Here is an 18,619-nt window from a genome sequence, read left to right as displayed (position 1 = left end):
ATATCACCAAATTAGATATAGCCAATGTTCTAAACCCATTATCTTGGTGGAACTATAGGCAGCAGATGACCACATCATGAAGAACTACAACTGGATTTCCCGCATTCACTGGGTCCCCTTCCCTGAGACCTATTGCCTCCAACTGGATAAACATTCTCCGTACTTCCATGGAGAATGTGGAAAGAGGAATGTCATCTGACTAGTGGGGGATTCCTAGTTCTCTGAATCTTCAACAGGAAATATTCAATGAAAGACAAAATGAACCACCATAAATTATCACTCGAACCTTTACAGTTGGACCACCTGAAACTGCAGCCAAAGACTTCTAGAACCTGTTGCCCGTGGGACTCATGATAATGGCAAAAACGGCTTCAACTCTTCAACTTTTGCAGATTTTTCGAGGACAACCGTGTCTTGCCACATCATCTCAATGGAATGCAGGTTATTCCTTTGAGTAGTAGAATTTCTTGCCCAATTTTCTGCAGTTGACCTGCTTGGGGTACCTATCTTGCCCCATGACCCAACACAAGAGCTGTTGGCCTGACATGAACCTTTGGAAGTTTCAAATACATAAAGGAATTCATAGTTCTATCAGTGATAAAAAAAAGCTTCCAAGGTTCTACGGCAGCAAAACATCACATCATTCTGCAACCTCTAGACTTGACCATTAAGAGAAGGTTTTATCGACTGTAACTGGGTCTTTCTGGTGCCTCTAGTTCCTTCGATTCATCAGTTCAGACAACTTTGCTCTATAAGTATTTGATTTAGACCTGGGTGCTTTATCTAGGGCAGAAGATTTCATGTAGACGTTTTATCATAAACGCTGAGTTGAGCTGAGGCAACAGAGGCCAGCAATGCCCTAGGTCCTGTTCTGGAGAAATTTGTCAGGATAGATGCTCCTAGATACTGTCCCAAACTGGAGGACTATGGCTTTGACCACAGGTCTTCTGGAGATCAGACTCAATGTAAAGTGCTGCATAACTTGCCGGCGCTATATAAATAAAAGATGATGTTGATGACGGGAGCCTCTGTAGCCAAGAACATAAGCTTTTCTCTTTTCCTTTGAGGGTGACATGGTGCAACTCTATAAATCTCACTGGACGGGGTACAGGGAGGACAAAAGGGCCATCCACAATATTTGGGTTCAACTAGAAATGTACTTTTCCAGTAGGTGGTGGACCTAACTGTGCCAAGTGACCTGATCACTGGTGACGTGAGCCACCTCAAGTGCGTCTCCCCTGGGTCAATTTTATCTTCTGCTTTCATTTATAAATTCATGCCCCCCCCATGATGTCAGATGCAGTTATAGAAGTGATGGCAGTACAGTTGGTCCGGGTTAGAGAATTTGTTGCCCATAGTATCTCTAGTGAGGGTCCCATGCCACAACTGCACCTACCCAACCTCCCAGTTTGCCCTAGGTTTTGCCAGGGCAAATGTAGATCAATTCATTGGGGGGGCACAGCATTTCGCCAGGTCATTTCTATTGACAGTCTGAAAGCCCTTATTGGTTACCAGGAATGTGTGCTCCAAGGGCCAATCAGTGGTCCTGGTCCAGTTTGCATGTTCCTGGTTGATGGTTAGGAAGGAGGGTTTACTTTAATCCAATGTGTGTATTGACCATTCTCTGTCATTATAAATGACTAAATAGTGAAAGAATGAATTCTTGCTGCTCAGGGGCCCGCCCACATCCCAGGTGCAGCTGCACCCCCATCTCTGGAAATGATATTCTGGTTATACCCCAATACTAATACTCAATGTTACATAATAGAAGTGTTAACTACAGAATAAAAAGTATTTAGTGCAAGAGGTACAGAGCGATGTATTCCCCAAGCATCTTCCTATCTAAATTTCTTCCAGGGAATCACAAGCCGCTATCTCTCCTGCTCCCCGGGAGCCAAAGGGCCATAAAACAGCTTGTAAATATCGGCCCATTCCACTCCCAAGGGGACAGTAATGAGCAGAGAAAGGGAAGCTTAATCCCTAATAACTGTCACTGCTGGGCCCCATTAGAAAGGGAAAGTAATGGCTCCCTTCATCTTCTCAGCATTTAGATTTATTCTCCTGCCATCTATAAAGCACAAAGTGGCTTTCAGTGGTCCATGTGCCCAACACAGAGCTATGGAAACAATAGGGCCCAACTGTAACACATTCACGTCTAGGACTTGACAACGTCATGTCCCTGGCACAGGCAGCTGAACCAATTATTCTGCTATTTTGTTGTATTTAACATATAAATAAATAATGGTGATTATGATGACAGCCTATGAAAGATACTCTCCTGCCCCCTAAAGTTCCCACCAGCATATTGCAGGTACATAAATTCTGCTTGTATAGGAACATGCACGCAATCCTTCTCTTTTGCCTTCACTAAACTTAAACATGTTGCAGTTCAACTTAATCCCATTTATTTCCTATCCCTAAAAATACACAAAAGATATTCTATAAGAGAGGGGAAATGAGTGATTCATTGGTGGGGAGGAAAGGAGATATCGCCATCATCATAGGAAGGGGTTCTTTACTGTAAGGGCAGTCAGGTTATGGGATTCCCTACCAAGAGAGGGGGAATGAGTGATTCATTGGTGGGGAGGAAAGGAGATCTCACCATCAGAATAGGAAGGGGTTCTCTACTGTAAGGACAGTCAGGTTATGGGATTCCCTACCAAGAGAGGGGAATGAGTGATTCATTGGTGGGGAGGAAAGGAGATTTCACCATCAGCATAGGAAGGGGTTCTTTACTGTAAGGACAGTCAGGTTATGGGATTCCCTACCAAGAGAGGGGGAATGAGTGATTCATTGGTGGGGAGGAAAGGAGATCTCACCATCAGCATAGGAAGGGGTTCTTTACTGTAAGGAGAGTCAGGTTATGGGATTCCCTACCAAGAGAGGGGAATGAGTGATTCATTGGTGGGGAGGAAAGGAGATCTCACCATCAGCATAGGAAGGGGTTCTTTACTGTAAGGGCAGTCAGGTTATGGGATTCCCTACCAAGAGAGGGGGAATGAGTGATTCATTGGTGGGGAGGAAAGGAGATCTCGCCATCAGCATAGGAAGGGGTTCTTTACTGTAAGGACAGTCAGGTTATGGGATTCCCTACCAAGAGTGGGAGAATGAGGTATAGATTAGTGGGTTTGAATTGTGTTCATTCAGTCAGGGTACAGATACAGATGTAGCACAGACATTCCTGGTAAGACTTTGTATGTAAGGTAAGAAGCACTAGGTGGTGCATTTATCAGCTGCCATGTACAGATGTTTCCCACAACTGCCTGAAAATTGCACCCCAAATGCAGGAGATTGAACAGGACAGAAACAAGAGAGTAACTTTTATTTATTTATAACATTTGCTCATCTGGGGGTCTGAGTCCTGTCAGTAACAGCCACACAATTGGCTCCACAATTATTATTTATAACCAAGAGATTTGTCCCCAGATATAAAACCAATGGTCTGACCCACATAATTTTCTCCCAAATAAGACTGGGGGGGGGGGGGAGATGGGGCTCAGTTTCCTTACAGGCAACAAGAAGTAATTCTTTCCGCTAGAAATAAGTGGCCCAAAACCAACAAAACTGGTTTCCCCTTCGCCCCGTCTCGGTTACCTGTAACTGCAACAAGATGGAAAGAGTCTATAGAAAATACACAGTGTGGCCTTCTCACTTCTTCTGGAAGAAGCCCATGATAGAGGCTTGTTTTGTGCCTTTACTTGCCACCGACTTCTTTTTAGAGGCTTTTGGCTCCAATTTGCTCTCGTGTTTCGCACCTCCTGTAACTGACTGTTTCTGGGCAGCAGCCGATTTGGGTTTGGTGAATTCTTCCTCACTGTCACTGCACGACTCACTCACATAGGCCTTCTCTGTCACTACAACAATGAACAGAATGATTGAAATAAAAATTAATATTATACATCTGATACAATCCTAAACTGGGATCTGTGCAGCCACTGTACAGAATGTTCTGTTATACAGATAGCTAGAATCTCAGCTGCCATAAAGCAGGACAGGACTGTTGCTTACAATGGGGATCAGATAGGATCTGTGCAGCCACTGGGACAGAATGCTCTGTTATACAGATAGCTAGAATCTCAGCTGCCATAAAGCAGGACAGGACTGCTGCTTACAATGGGGATCAGATAGGATCTGTGCAGCCACTGGGACAGAATGTTCTGTTATACAGATAGCTAGAATCTCAGCTGCCATAAAGCAGGACAGGACTGCTGCTTACAATGAGGATCTGTGCAGCCACTGGGACAGAATGCTCTGTTATACAGATAGCTAGAATCTCAGCTGTCATAAAGCAGGACAGGACTGCTGCTTACAATGGGGATCAGATAAGATCTGTGCAGCCACTGGGACAGAATGCTCTGTTATACAGATAGCTAGAATCTCAGCTGTCATAAAGCAGGACAGGACTGCTGCTTACAATGGGGATCAGATAGGATCTGTGCAGCCACTGTACAGAATGTTCTGTTATACAGATAGCTAGAATCTCAGCTGCCATAAAGCAGGACAGGACTGCTGCTTACAATGGGGATCAGATATTATATAACAGAACAAGGTGACATATTACCAATGCTTCCTTCTTCATCCATGAATGTTGTGGACTTTAAGACTCGCCTGCGCTTCCTCCTCTTAACACCCAGCTGTGGGTTAAAAGAATTGGGTTATTAGTCATTTCAGAACAGAGATCAGCGTGAGAAGGATCAGATAGTCATTTAGTTATGTACCACTGGCTCACATGTAAATACACCAGGGACACTGGCAGTCACAGGCTTCAGTACAGTAATACCTGGGGTTGAGCATCAGCTTCTGACTTTGGGGCAGGCACAGGAGCTGGGGGTGAGGCAGGAGGGGTCTTTATCTCACAGGGAGGAGGACAATCTGCAACAGACAAACAAATCACGTGTGAGGATGATGAATTCCCAAGTCTTTTATGCAAATAACAGCACTGCATTTATGAAGTGTATAAGTATTAGTGTAATAAGTATGCAGCTTAAAGGGAAATACACGGCTCTGCTTTACTGGAGGAAACACTAAAGTAACACTGGTTTAAAAGGCTGATAAAATAGAAGCAGAAGCACAAGTTTTACATAAAAGTTTCACTGTCATTAAAGCTTCCATCCCTACAGTCACTACATGTTAAGGTCGTTTAGGGTAGTTCACCTTTAAATTAACGGATAATATAATGTAGAGAGTGATATTCTGAGATAATTTGCAATTGGTTTTCATTCTTTATTTTTTGTGGTTTTTGAGTTATTTAGCTTTTTATTCAGCAGCTCTCCAGTTTGTATTTTCAGCCGTCTGGTTGCTAGGGTCCAAATTCCCCTAGCAACCATGCACTGATTTGAATAAGAGACTGAAATATGAATAGGAGAGGCCTGAATAGAAAGAGGAGTAATAAAAAGTAATAATAACAATACATTTGTAGCCTTACAGAGCATTTGTTTTTTAGATGGGGTCAGTGACCCCCATTTGGAAGCTTGAAAGAGAAAGAAGCAAATAATTTAAGAAAACGATAAAAAAAAATAAAAGAATGAAGAGCAACTAAAAAGTTGCTAAGAATTGGCCATCCTATAACACTAAAAGCTGAACCCCCGAAAGGCAGCTAACTTTAACAGGTGCCAGGGAGTAAAACTCCCAGCACCTTCATTAAGAAAGTGGGGTTTGTGTCAGTAAGGGAAGCCCTGTCTCAAAGCAGGGAGTTGGCCACGGCCAGCAGCAAGTCTCTGTGGGGCTGGGATGTAAGAAAGGATTAATAAAACGAGGCTTATGCAGGCTGATGTTTCTTGCCACAACTTAGCAGATAGTGACTTATTTAGTGACATTTACGGACGACGCAAAAAGGGACCCTTAGAGAAGTTAGGAGAGTGATGGAGCTAAAGTGGAGACAGAAAACACTGACTGGCAGTGCCACCTAAACACCTGGTTGCTTTGGGCACACAGAGGCAGCAGCCACCCATCATTAATGAAATCCTTGTGCCCAGCTGAGATTTAATCCCCCGGCTCAGAGGAACAGCAAAAAAAAAAAAAAAAAAAAGGAACGTCCCTGCAGGAAGGAGAGTGCAGAGCAATGATTGGGCAGAACCTCTGGAAGCCTTGACATGGGCATGCAGGTAAAGACTCACTGATGATGTGGGAGCTGTGACCTGGCAGGTCTATGGCAGGAATGCTGGGGGTTAAAGGAGAACTAAAGCCTAACTAAAGAAGTAGCTAGAAATGTTGTATATGATGTTTTGTGCTTCTGTACCAGCCCAAGGCAACCACAGCCCTTTAGCAGTAAAGATCTGTGTCTCCAAAGATGCCCCAGTAGCTCCCCATCTTCTTTTCTGCTGATTCACTGCACATGCTCTGTGCTGCTGTCACTTACTGAGCTTAGGGACCCACTCACAATATACAGTACACATAGAATAGAAATGTCACAATATAAGGCTGATTAGTAATTAATACACATAATTACTACATGGCAGCACAGAAACCAGTGCAATTAGCATCAGAATTTAATAATCAGCAAACCTGTAGCATCAGCTTATATTACAGCCAGGGAAGCTCATTTTCTGCTGGATAATTAGTGACGAGCCCTAAGCTTAGCTTCTCAACAGCCAATCAGAGCCCACTGAGCATGTGAGTGTCACAGACACTTTCCAAGATGGTGACCCCCTGTGACAAGTTTGAAGTCCTGGATCATTGCTGCTATTGACAAGCTGAAACTTTAGGCTGTCACTATATAAAATATGGTAAATTTAGCCACATTTTTAGGGTTTAGCTCTCCTTTAATCAGAGCAGTAACTCCTCGTTATAGCTGCACATGTACCCTCATCCTCGCTGTCACTCATTGGCTGCTTAATCCTCCTCCTCTTCTTCTTCACAAGCTTTTCTTTCTCCTCGTCACTGTCCGACATTTCCACTCGCTTTCCCCTGTGGGGTGAGAGAGAACATGGAATTGCATTTTCTTATATAATGGACAACAATAAATCATACCCTTGGTAAGAGTCCCCCTTTAATATGCCCAATGTTACACATGGTTTAACCCATTCAGCTGGAGTGTTTAGAAGGAAGATGCCGATCCGTTTCCCATTGGCTCATCCCATTTCCAGTAACATTACAGCAGAAGAGGAGGGTGGGAAATGAAGGCTGATGTTATTGGTTTGCACAATATACCGGGGTGCTTCCTTTTAATTACCCATGAATTACCTTTTCTTCTCTTTAGTTGGGGCTTTAGCTGGCTCTGTACATTTCCCAGGCTGTTCTGGAGGATTTACAGATTCAGCCACGGAGGGCTCGGGGGTGACTGGAGTGGGGGGCTCAAGCGCAGCTTTCTCTTCTTTAATGGTTTCATTAGCAGATGAAGACGCTTTCATTTTACCTACATAAAGATTTGTTAAACATACTTCTTTTTAAAAACAATATTATCAATATCAGTTATATTTTACCTACTTTCCCACTAGTATCTCTACTTTTATATGAGGCCTATCTAATTCCTTCCACCAGTCATGTGATTCCTAACGAGTAGGGTCATTGGTCTGAGCTCCATCTACTAGCATCTCTATTGGTACAAGAGGCCTATCTACTTCCTTCCAACAGTCATGTGATTCCAACTCTCTGTGTCATTGGTCTGAGCTACATCTACTAGTATATTTCCTGGTACACAGGGCCCATCTACTTCCTTCCACCAGTCATGTGATTCCTACCCAGTCAGGGTCATCGGTCTGAGCTCCATCTACGAGTATTTCTATTGGTACACGAGGCCTATCTACTTCCTTCCACCAGTCATGTGATTCCAACTCACTCAGGGTCATTGGTCTGAGCTCCATCTACTAGCATCTCTATATTTACACGAGGCCTATCTACTTCCTTCCACCAGTCATGTGATTCCAACTCTCTCAGTGTCATTGGTCTGAGCTCCATCTACTAGTATATTTCCTGGTACACGGGGCCTATCTACTTCCTTCCACCAGTCATGTAATTCCTACCGAGTGAGGGTCAGCGCTCCCTTCTTGTTACAGTCGTATTTGCTCATACAGGGAAAGAGAGAGGTAAGAAAACAAATCCTGCAGAACTTTAAATCTACTTAGTATTTGTATAGAAAATATTTAAGAAGAATAAAAAAGGAATGACTGCGCGTGTCACAATTGTTTGGTTACAGTAAGGCTGCAGGGATTTAAAGCAGTAATCATTAAGGATCCATCGAATCTGGATTTCATCCAATTACAAGCTATTTTTAGCAGAATTTGGCCGATATCACTCCGACTTGCAGTACAGCAGTAAAGAGAGACTGAAGTTTATCAGAGCACAAGTCACATGACTGTGGGCAGCTGGGAAACTGACAATATGTCTAGCCCCATGTCAGATTTTAAAATTAAATGTAAAAAAAATCTGTTTGCTCTTTTGAGAATTGGATTTCAGTGCAGAATTCTGCTGGAGTAGCACTATTAACTGATGTGTTTTGAAAAAAAAAAAACATGTTTTCCCATGACAGTATCCCTTTAAGGATATGTTCTTGATAAATGTGAAAGGATGTGCATCTTTCTGCTCTGTAGGGTGTCGGACAAATAGACCGATTCTATTGGACAAGCTGTATGTGAGCTTTAACAGGCTGGAGAATTCCCCCAAATGGCACAGGGCTGAGCACAGATCCCAGGCCGAGGAACAGAGCCCCTCCCACTAAATGTCAGGAATCTAATACTGCAATTAGTTCTAAGTGTCAGGATCTCATTAACCTACGTTCTACTTGAATAAAGACTAAAAACAAAATACAAAGAGCATCGGTAGCACTCACCAATAACAGCCCAACAAGCAAACATTCATTCTCCTTCTGAAGCACAACTGCGACTCCCAAAACCCTGCTGAGATGTGTAGTTGTACCATAGCATGCCTACACTTGCACAATAAAAATGGCTGCCACCTAGTAAGTGGAACCCTACTCACTTAAAGACGCTTTCCCAAAGAAGTTGTTCACAGCCTGTGACTTGGCAGGGACTTTGCTGCTCGCTGCAGTGACCTACACAGAAACACAGGAGATTGCAGAATTATGATAAAGGACAACTAGAGCTGAACAAATAATTAAACTAGAACCTAATGGGTTGGGCTTCTGTACCAGCCCAAGGCCCCCCAATAGTTCTTCAGCAAGATCTGTGGCAGCGAATATGCTCCCAGTAACTCCTTATGTTCTTTTCTGCCACTTCCCAGCACACGCTCTGGGCTGCTGTCACTTAAAAGGGGTGGTTTGCTTTTAAGTTAACTTTTAGTATGTTATAGAATGCCCAATGCTAAGCAACTTTTCAATTGGCCTTTACTTTTTTATAGTTTTTGAATTATTTGCCTTCTTTTTCGAACTCTTTCCAGTTTTCAAATGAGGGGTCGCTGACCCCATCTAAAAACAAATGCTCTGTAAGGCTACAAATGTATTGTTATTTCTACTATTTCTTACTCATCTTTCTATTCAGGCCTCTCCTATTCATAATCCAGTCTCTTATTCAAATCAATGTATGGTTGCTAGGGTAATTTGGACCCTAGCAACCAGACTGCTGAAATTGCAAACTGAAGAGCTGCTGAATAAAATGCCAAATAACTCAAAAACCATAAACAATAAAAAACGAAAACCAATTGTCTCAGAATATCCCTCTCTACATCAATCTAAAAGGTGAACAGTCCCTTTAATGACACTGGAAAGCCCCAGCATTAGGGCTTATAGCCTAAAAGCAGGCAAAGGTCACTTCTTGTAATATTTTATATACTATTTTTTATTGCTCTTTGCTGGGTAAATAGATAGGCTGTGCAAAATAAAAAATGTCCCCAATATAGTAAGTTAGGCAAAAATGTAATGTATAAAGGCTGGAGTGACTGGATGTGTAACATAATAGTCAGAACTCTGCTTCCTGCTTTTCAGCTCTCTAACTCTGAGTTAGTCAGCGACTTGAAGGGGGGCCACATGGGACATAACTGTTCAGTGAGTTTGTAATTGATCCTCAGCATTCAACTCAGATTTAAAAGCAACAGATCGGACCCATGTGGCCCCCCCTCAAGTCACGGATTGGTTACTGCCTGGTAACCAATCAGTGGAAAGCAAGAGAGCTGCAAAGCAGGAAGTAGTGTTCTGGCTATTATGTTACACATCCAGTCATTCCAGCCTTTATACATTACATTTTTGGCTAACTAATTTATATTACATTTTTTATTTTGCACAGCCTATTTACCTACTTTTTATTTTTATACTGAACAATTCCTTTAATGTGTAATTATACTGTATCTCCACTCAGTCTTTGCATCACGGTGTGGTTTGCATGACACCTGCTGTTCATTTTGGGTACTGCAGCTTTAAGGGATGCCGAATAGGGAACAGAACCCAAATTATTATTTGCATATTTACCGCTTGATACAAATACAGGTGGGTGATGTTGGGTTTATTTGTCCTTTGTGTTGCATGAGAACAGATATTTCAAATGCAATAACTTTGCAGTGCAACATCTTGTCCAAGAAGAAGCAGACTCAATTTTATCTGTTAATGTTACACCATAACAGTGTACAGTGTGTAATCTATGGGTGCCAGCACCTACACACATTACTAAGTGGCCCCAGGGCTTACAATAGAAAGAGCTAATTATTGGGGCCCAAGAGGCATACAGACATATTGGGGCTCATTTATCAACACTGGGCTAGTTTGCCCACAGGCAGTAACCTATAGCAACCAATCAGTGATGGGGTTTTTTTTCAGCCAGCTGCAGGTAGAACAATGAATGCAACAATTTTATTGGTTGCCATGGGTTACTGCCCACGGGCAAATTTGACCCGCACTGTGTCCACACACAAAACTCTCATAATGCCATTAGTGATCCATACAGGCTAAACAAGATCTGTAGTATGTATATGGGCAATTGCACATAGAGCTGTGAGAGCACAGGCAGCACACTCGTTTCGGTCAGAGCACTTACTGCCGGTTCCTTTGCGTCAGTCTTGCTTTCTTTCTGTGTGTTCTGCTGCTTGACAGATTGCTGGGAAAACATTCCCATGATGCCTTTAGGCTGCTTAGAAGCGGGGGGCTTTGGGGCAGGTGCAGCAATGTGCCCATTGATAGCGGGTTTGGTGGTAACATTTGCTTCTTCAGCCTGTTGGGTGTTTGCTTTGAGGTGCTGGGAGATTTCCTCTACGGACCTTAATACTGCCTCATGGCACTGAATGGCACTAAATCTACAGGGAACAAACATGAGAATTCAATGAGATAATGACCGTGTGTATATTGTTATTTATATACTACAACTTATACACACACACCATGTATAACATATAGTAATATTCCTACTGAAATATCACATACACACCTGTAATGTACTGCACCCCACTCTTCTTTCTACCTCACAGCAGTGACTGGGGGACTGTTACCCCAATGTTTCTATATATCTGTAACCTTGTTATGAGCTAAGGGGGCCCAGTCTGAAGGTCAGTTAGGGGGAGATTTGGGGTGAGTAATTATTTGTACCCTGGGTACCCCTGGAACTATAGCAGGGTGACACCCCAATGTTTCTATATATCTGTAACCTTGTTATGAGCTAAGAGGGCCCAGTCTGAAGGTCAGTTAGGGGGAGATTTGGGGTGAGTGCTTATTTGTACCCTGGGTACCCCTGGAACTATAGCAGGGTGACTGTTACCCCAATCTTTCTATATATCTGTAACCTTGTTACGAGCTAAGGGGGCCCAGACTGAAGGCCAATTATGGGGAGATTTGGGGTGAGTGTTTATTTGTACCCTGGAACTATAGCAGTGTGACACCCCAATTTTTCTATATATCTGTAACCTTGTTATGAGCTAAGGGGGCCCAGTCTGAAGGTCAGTTAGGGGGAGATTTGGGGTGAGTGTTTATTTGTACCCTGGGTACCCCTGGAACTATAGCAGTGTGACACCCCAATGTTTCTATATATCTGTAACCTTGTTATGAGCTAAGGGGGCCCAGTCTGAAGGTCAGTTAAGGGGAGATTTGGGGTGAGTGTTTATTTGTGCCCTGGGTACCCCTGGAACTATAGCAGGGTGACTGTTACCCCATGTTTCTATATATCTGTAACCATGTTATGAGCTAAGGGGGCCCAGTCTGAAGGTCAGTTAGGGGGAGATTTGGGGTGAGTGCTTATTTGTGCCCTGGGTACCCCTGGAACTTTCATACACAAGTGTTGGTGTGACAAAAAAGGGGCCCCTCACAGAATGTTAGAGGTATGAAGTTGGATAACCCACGGGTGTGAAGTATAAAGGGTCCCACAGACAACTATATAACACACATACTTGTTGCAGTTGTGCAGATTATTCTTGATAATATCATAGTCAGTGTTAAAGAGAGGAGCACAGTCCTTCAGAGCTGATTTTTGGATGCTGTACACATGGACACTGGCCACCTCTGTGAGCTTTGACTTTGTGGCTATAGGAAAAAAACAGAGAATTGAAAGTTATTGAAGCTTTAGGCTGAACCTTGTGATCAATGGAGTTTGTCCCAACTTCTAGACTAGGAGTGATTAGGCCCCATTGTGAGTGGATTGTTGTCCCAAGTGTAGGCAAAATTGTCCCAAATAATATCAATTTACCTTCAAGCTTCTCTTCCTTCACTACAGACACTTTATGAAACTGGAAAAAGAAAAAGCAGAGAGTGAGCTGGAACCACCAGATACATCAGCGACTGACTCGGCAAAACACAACAACATCACAATAAGACTTTTTTGGCCTGGCTTTGGCTTAGGGATGTGCCGAATCCAGGATTGTGTTTGGGATTCAGCCTTTTTCAGCCGGATTCGACCGTATCCTTGTGACTGGCTGAAACTAATCCGAATCCAAATTCGCATATGTAAATTACAGGTGGGAAGGGAAATCAAGTAACTTTTTGTCACAAAACAAGGAAGTAAAAAATGTTTTTCCTCCTTCCTATCCCTGATTTGCAGACCTATATTAGGGTCTGGTTCTGTATTCGGCAAAATCTTTCATGAAGGATTCGGCCAAAATCGATAATATTTGGGTGCATCCCTACTTTTGCTGAACTACAACGCTTTGGCAGTCTGGGAGTGAAGGTACAAGGAGATGGGAGTTGTTGGATATTTGTTCTATTTAGACATAAAAGCAACCCCTACAATCCAGATAGAGGTTGCGACACTGTCCTGCTTGCACCCCTAAATCATCCCAGTGCAGACTTTGGGGAGCACCTTGAAGGAAATTCAGGTCGAGATTGACAGGTGGTTGTTTTTTCTGCATATTCTCTAACTGCCGCCCAATAACCATATTTCCATACAATCCTGGACTCCAAGCCAAATACCAGATGGAAAAGTGGGGCTTGAACCCCAAAAACAGCCTGAATTGGTGAGACAGGGGATGGCTGATCTCATATACTCACGGGGTAACCGTCCTGCATATATTTCCCAGTCACAAGGTAAGTGACGTGCACCTGGGCGTTGCCATTTTCCTTGCGCTTCCTGGTCACGTAGTCGTACAGCATCCTGCAGGGGACAGACACATGGACGCGTCAGACACACGGAGGCGCCAGACACATGGACGCGTCAGGCACACATCAGGGATTCTGGGATTAACAGACTCAGAGAAGCAGGAAACAAATAGAAATGTAGGTTACAATGAACATTATAATGAATATCCTGGGCAGGCGCTGAGCTAGTTCTAGTGCTTATACACTTAGAGGGACTGTTACACTGTGTTGTGAATAAAAATGGCGGACATTAGAAAAGAAATTGGAAGGGATGGGGCAGTACTCACTGTTTAGCCTGGTTAACATGGACTCCCAGCGTGTGGCTCAGCCATTTGTATGTCACCTGCAACACAAGCAGTGAGAATGGAGTCACTAGAACAATACAGCGCAGGGAGTTGTAGTTCAGTGACAGTTGAGAGGCCAAGAGCAAACCTGAGTGCAGATGTGATGCTTCGTATTGAGCTGGCAGCCCAATGGCTCACACATGGTGCCAGAACTATTGGTCTCTTGATCAGTAACTTAAAGGAACAGTAACGACAAAAAATAAGTGTTTTAAAGTAATGAAAATATAATGCAGTGTTGCCCTGCACTGGTAAAACTGCTGTGTTTGCTTCAGAAACACTACTATTGTTTATATAAATAAGCTGCTGTGTAGCAATGGGGGCAGCCATTCAAAGGAGAAAAGGCTCAGGTTACACAGCAGATAGCAAATAAGCTCTGCCTGTCTAATGGTGTTATCTGTTATCCATTAGTTAACCTGTGCCATATAGCCGTTTTTCAATTTCCGCCATTGCTCCACAGCAGCTTGTTTATATGAACTATAGTAGTGTTTCTGAAGCAAACAGATCAGTTTTACCAGTGCAGGGCAACACTGCATTATATTTTCATTACTTTAAAACACTTTATTTTTTTGGTGTTACTGTTCCTTTAATAGGAACTGTCTGGGTCTGACCGCCTTGTTGCCATGATTATAAGAGCACTGGCCCACTGAGACCGGTTAACAGAATGATTGTGCCAAGCAGCTCTCTGGAACCAAGTCCAGCCAGAGGCCCAGCCCACTATTAGGTGGATTGGAGGCAGGACTGGGTGGATCAGGGGTGTGGCTAGAGAGGTGTATGGGGAGGAGCTAAAGTCTTGACCGAAACCCTGGCAGTGCCCCCCACCTGAGTGAAGTACATACACACACAACTCCAGTCTCTTCACATAAAGGAACATAGAATCACACACCCTTCAGCTGCTGCTTGACCTTAAAGGAGTTGTTCACCTTTAAATGAACTGTTAGTAGGATGTAGAGAGGGATATTCTGAGTCGATTTGCAATTCGTTTTCAATTTATATTATTTGTGGTTTTTGAGTTATTTAGCTTTTTATTCAGCAGATCTCCACTTTGCAATTTCAGCCGTCTGGTTGCTAGAGTCCAAATTCTCCTAGCAACCATGCACTGATGTGAATAAGAGACTGGAATATGAACAGGAGAGGCCTGAATAGAAAGAGGAGTAATAAAAAGTAGCAATAACAATACATTTGTAGCCTTACAGAGCATTTGTTTTTAGATGGGGTCAGTGACCAGAAAAGCTAGAAAGAGTCAGAAGATGAAGGTAAATAATTAAAAAACTATAAAGAAGACCAATTGAAAGGTTGCTTGGAGTTAACCATTGTATACTTACGTTAACTTTTAATATATTATAGAATGGCTAATTCTAAGCAAACTTTCAATTGGTCTTCTTTAGGCTAGGACTACACAACGTTTTCGGCAGGATTCGACGTGCTGCGACAAATCGCAAGCGACAGAAATAAGGGAAGAGATAGAGACGCAGGATTAAGTTGCAGCGTTGATCCGACGCAATACGACTGTCGGATGCAGATGCTGCGTATTGTTGCCAGGGTTTTGTCACAGTGCGTCGGCTTGCGCAGTAAAAACGTCTCGTGTAATCCTACTCTCATCGTTTATGAATTATTTTCTGTCTTTTTCTGACTAGGGATGCACTGAATACAGGATTCTGCCTTTTATTCGTCCGGATTCGGATTTGGTCGAATCCTAGTTTGCTTATGCAAGTTAGTGGCAGGAGGTGCTTTCCAACTTCTGACTCTATTAAGCTTTCGAATGGGGGGTCACTGACCCCATCTAAAAAACAAATGCTCTGTAAGGCTACAAATGTATTGTTGTTGATACTTTTTATTACTCTTCTTTCTATTCAGGCCTCTCCTATTCATATTCCAGTCTCTTATTCAAATCAATGTATGGTTGCTAGGGGAATTTGGACTCTAGCAACCAGACTGTTGATATTGCAAACTGGAGAGCTGCTGAATAAAAAGCTAAATAAGTCAAAAACAACAAATAATAAAAAATGAAAACCAATTGCAAATTGTCTCAGAATATCCCTCTCTACATCCTACTAACAGTTAATTTAAAGGGGAACACCCCCTATAACTCGCATCATCCCTCGGCAGCGCGGGGACATTCAACTGTGGACGAACTACAAGTCCCTGCAGCGGCTGAGGAATAACAACTTTTAGCACAGGCCGGACTCGCCATCAGGCCACATCAAATTGGTGCTTTGCGACAATTACGCTACTCACTATCTTGTTCTGGTCGGTCACCAGCTCGTCGATATTCTCCAGGTACAGCTCGTCCATGGTTTCAGCACGAGATCGGCCTGCGGGGAGATCACTATCCACCTTCCCACACTTGGCGCCTGACAACCAAGGCCAGCGGGAGAGATACGCGCAGGCGCCACTATTACAACATCATTGGCAGAAAGAAGACGCTTACTAAATTGCGCCGTCCAATGAAAAGCGAGCTGCGCGCACGTGGAACAGGAATAAACACGCCTCTTCCTTGTGCCAAAACTCGAGCAAGGCACGCCGGGAAGGTTAACTGTATGTGTGCTAGAGTCACGTTCCTTCTCTATGGGAAGAGATTGCCGATTAAAGGGGAAATGACACTCAGATGCTGAGAGGAATAGGCAGCATTCTGAAAAGCCTTATCACCCAGCAGCACCGACCTGGGCAGGGGCCTTAAAGGGGTTTTTCACTTTTGAGTTACCTTTTAGTATAATGCCGAGAGGGATATTCTGAGACAATTTGCAATTGGTTTTCTTTTTTTTTATTATTTGTGTTTTTTTTTACTTATTTAGCTTTTTATTCAGCAGCTCTTCAATTTGCAATTTCAACAATCTGGTTGCCAGGGTCCAAATTCCCCTAGCAACCATGCATTGACTTGAATAAGAGACTGGAATATGAATAGAAGCCTGAATAGGTTAGAGGAGGAATAAAAGTAACAATAACAATACATTTGTTGCCTTTTTCTTAGATGGGGTCAGTGACCCCCATTTGAAAGCTGGAAAGAGTCAGAGGGCAAATAATTCAAAATCTATAAAATAATTTTTTTTATACTTATGGCCACTTTTGTCCCAATGCATTAAAGTCAATGGATGTTTTTTCTTATGGCGACTTTTGTCCTTATGCATTAAAGTCAATGGAAGTTTTATATTATGGCGACTTTTTTGTCCTAATGCATTAAAGTCAATGGACGTTTTTTCTTATGGCGACTTTTGTCCTTATGCATCAAAGTAAATGTTGTTTTTTTCTTATGGCCACTTTTTTGTCCAAATGCATTAAAGTCAATGGATGTTTTTTCTTATGGCCACTTTTTTGTCCAAATGCATTAAAGTCAATGGATGTTTTTTCTTATGGCGACTTTTGTCCTTATGCATTAAAGTAAATGGAGGTTTTTTCTTATGGCGACTTTTTTGTCCAAATGCATTAAAGTCAATGGATGTTTTTTCTTATGGTGACTTTTGTCCTTATGCATTAAAGTAAATGGAGGTTTTTTCTTATGGCGACTTTTTTGTCCAAATGCATTAAAGTCAATGGATGTTTTTTCTTATGGTGACTTTTTTGTCCAAATGCATTAAAGTCAATGGATGTTTTTTCTTATGGCGACTTTTGTCCTTATGCATTAAAGTAAATGGAGGTTTTTTCTTATGGCGACTTTTTTGTCCAAATGCATTTAAGTCAATGGATGTTTTTTCTTATGGCGACTTTTGTCCTTATGCATCAAAGTAAATGTTGGCTTTTTCTTATGGCGACTTTTTTGTCCAAATGCATTAAAGTCAATGGATGTTTTTTCTTATGGCGACTTTTGTCCTTATGCATTAAAGTAAATGTTGGTTTTTTCTTATGGCGACTTTTTTGTCCAAATGCATTAAAGTCAATGGATGTTTTTTCTTATGGCGACTTTTGTCCTTATGCATTAAAGTAAATGGACGTTTTTTCTTATGGCGACTTTTTTGTCCAAATGCATTAAAGTCAATGGATGTTTTTTCTTATGGCGACTTTTTTGATCTAATGCATTAAAGTCAATTGGCTTTTCTCAGTGAATTTTTCCGCAACAAAATTCGCACATGGTAAAATGCGGAATTTCCCACAAATCCATGGCAATCGAATAAATTCGCTCATCCCTAATAAGGACCACTCCAGCATGCCTTCAATGAGGTCCCATATGATCTGATCTAGGCACAAGAGCTGATTGTATCACTCAATGTTTGGATCAGTCACTGTGGCCCAATGTTAAATCATTCCCTAAACTACAATGTTTAACTAGGGAAGGAGAAAGAAGCCAGTGTAGCTGATGTGTGTCACAATGAAAGAGATAAATAAATGTGCCAGGGAGAAAATACTTTTTCATTTGGTTAGGGAAGATGCAAGAAAATGTATCTGAGGTTTATAATGTTTTTCCTAAGCAGAAGAACATCAGAGCAGACTCTTTCTTTCTCCTGACAACTTCCTTGACTACTTGGTGGTCAGACTGGTGGGAAACTGACCAGCAGGTGGCGCTGTTGTAACATAATTCATTCATATTAACTGTATGTTTCCTTTAATATCTTAGAATTAAAAAAAAAATGAATTTAAATTTCAATTTTACATTTACTTTTTTATAGGTTTACTTATCCTTTTGTAGAGCTGAAAGCTTTCTACGTTCATTGCTTAAAGTGATTGTTCCCCTTTAAATGAATAAGATGCAGAGCAGGCAGTGCCCAACCTTTCACCCGTGAGCTACATTCAACTGTACATAAAGGTTGGAGAGTAACACAAGCAAAACAAAGTCCCTGGGTGACAACTATAGGCTGTGATTGGCTATTGGTAGCCCCTAGGTGAACTGTCAGCCTACAGGAGGCTC

At 42.4% G+C, this 18,619-nt stretch overlaps 1 protein-coding gene across 1 annotated transcript; it reads right to left on the bottom strand.

Moving 5' to 3' along the window:
• Positions 1–3,313: 3,313 nt before the first annotated feature.
• Positions 3,314–16,158, bottom strand: pold3.L (polymerase (DNA-directed), delta 3, accessory subunit L homeolog). Its single transcript, NM_001089290.1, is given in 12 exon segments — positions 3,314–3,854; positions 4,562–4,634; positions 4,781–4,872; positions 6,803–6,906; positions 7,183–7,354; positions 8,917–8,989; positions 10,920–11,175; positions 12,259–12,391; positions 12,555–12,594; positions 13,352–13,454; positions 13,726–13,781; positions 16,018–16,158. Coding segments are annotated over 12 exon segments (1,365 nt in total). The 5' UTR covers positions 16,075–16,158; the 3' UTR covers positions 3,314–3,648.
• Positions 16,159–18,619: the final 2,461 nt, after the last annotated feature.

Source organism: Xenopus laevis, chromosome 2L, assembly GCF_017654675.1.
Source record: "Xenopus laevis strain J_2021 chromosome 2L, Xenopus_laevis_v10.1, whole genome shotgun sequence".
NCBI lineage: Eukaryota > Metazoa > Chordata > Amphibia > Anura > Pipidae > Xenopus > Xenopus laevis.
This window is presented reverse-complemented; position numbering and strand designations above follow the sequence as displayed.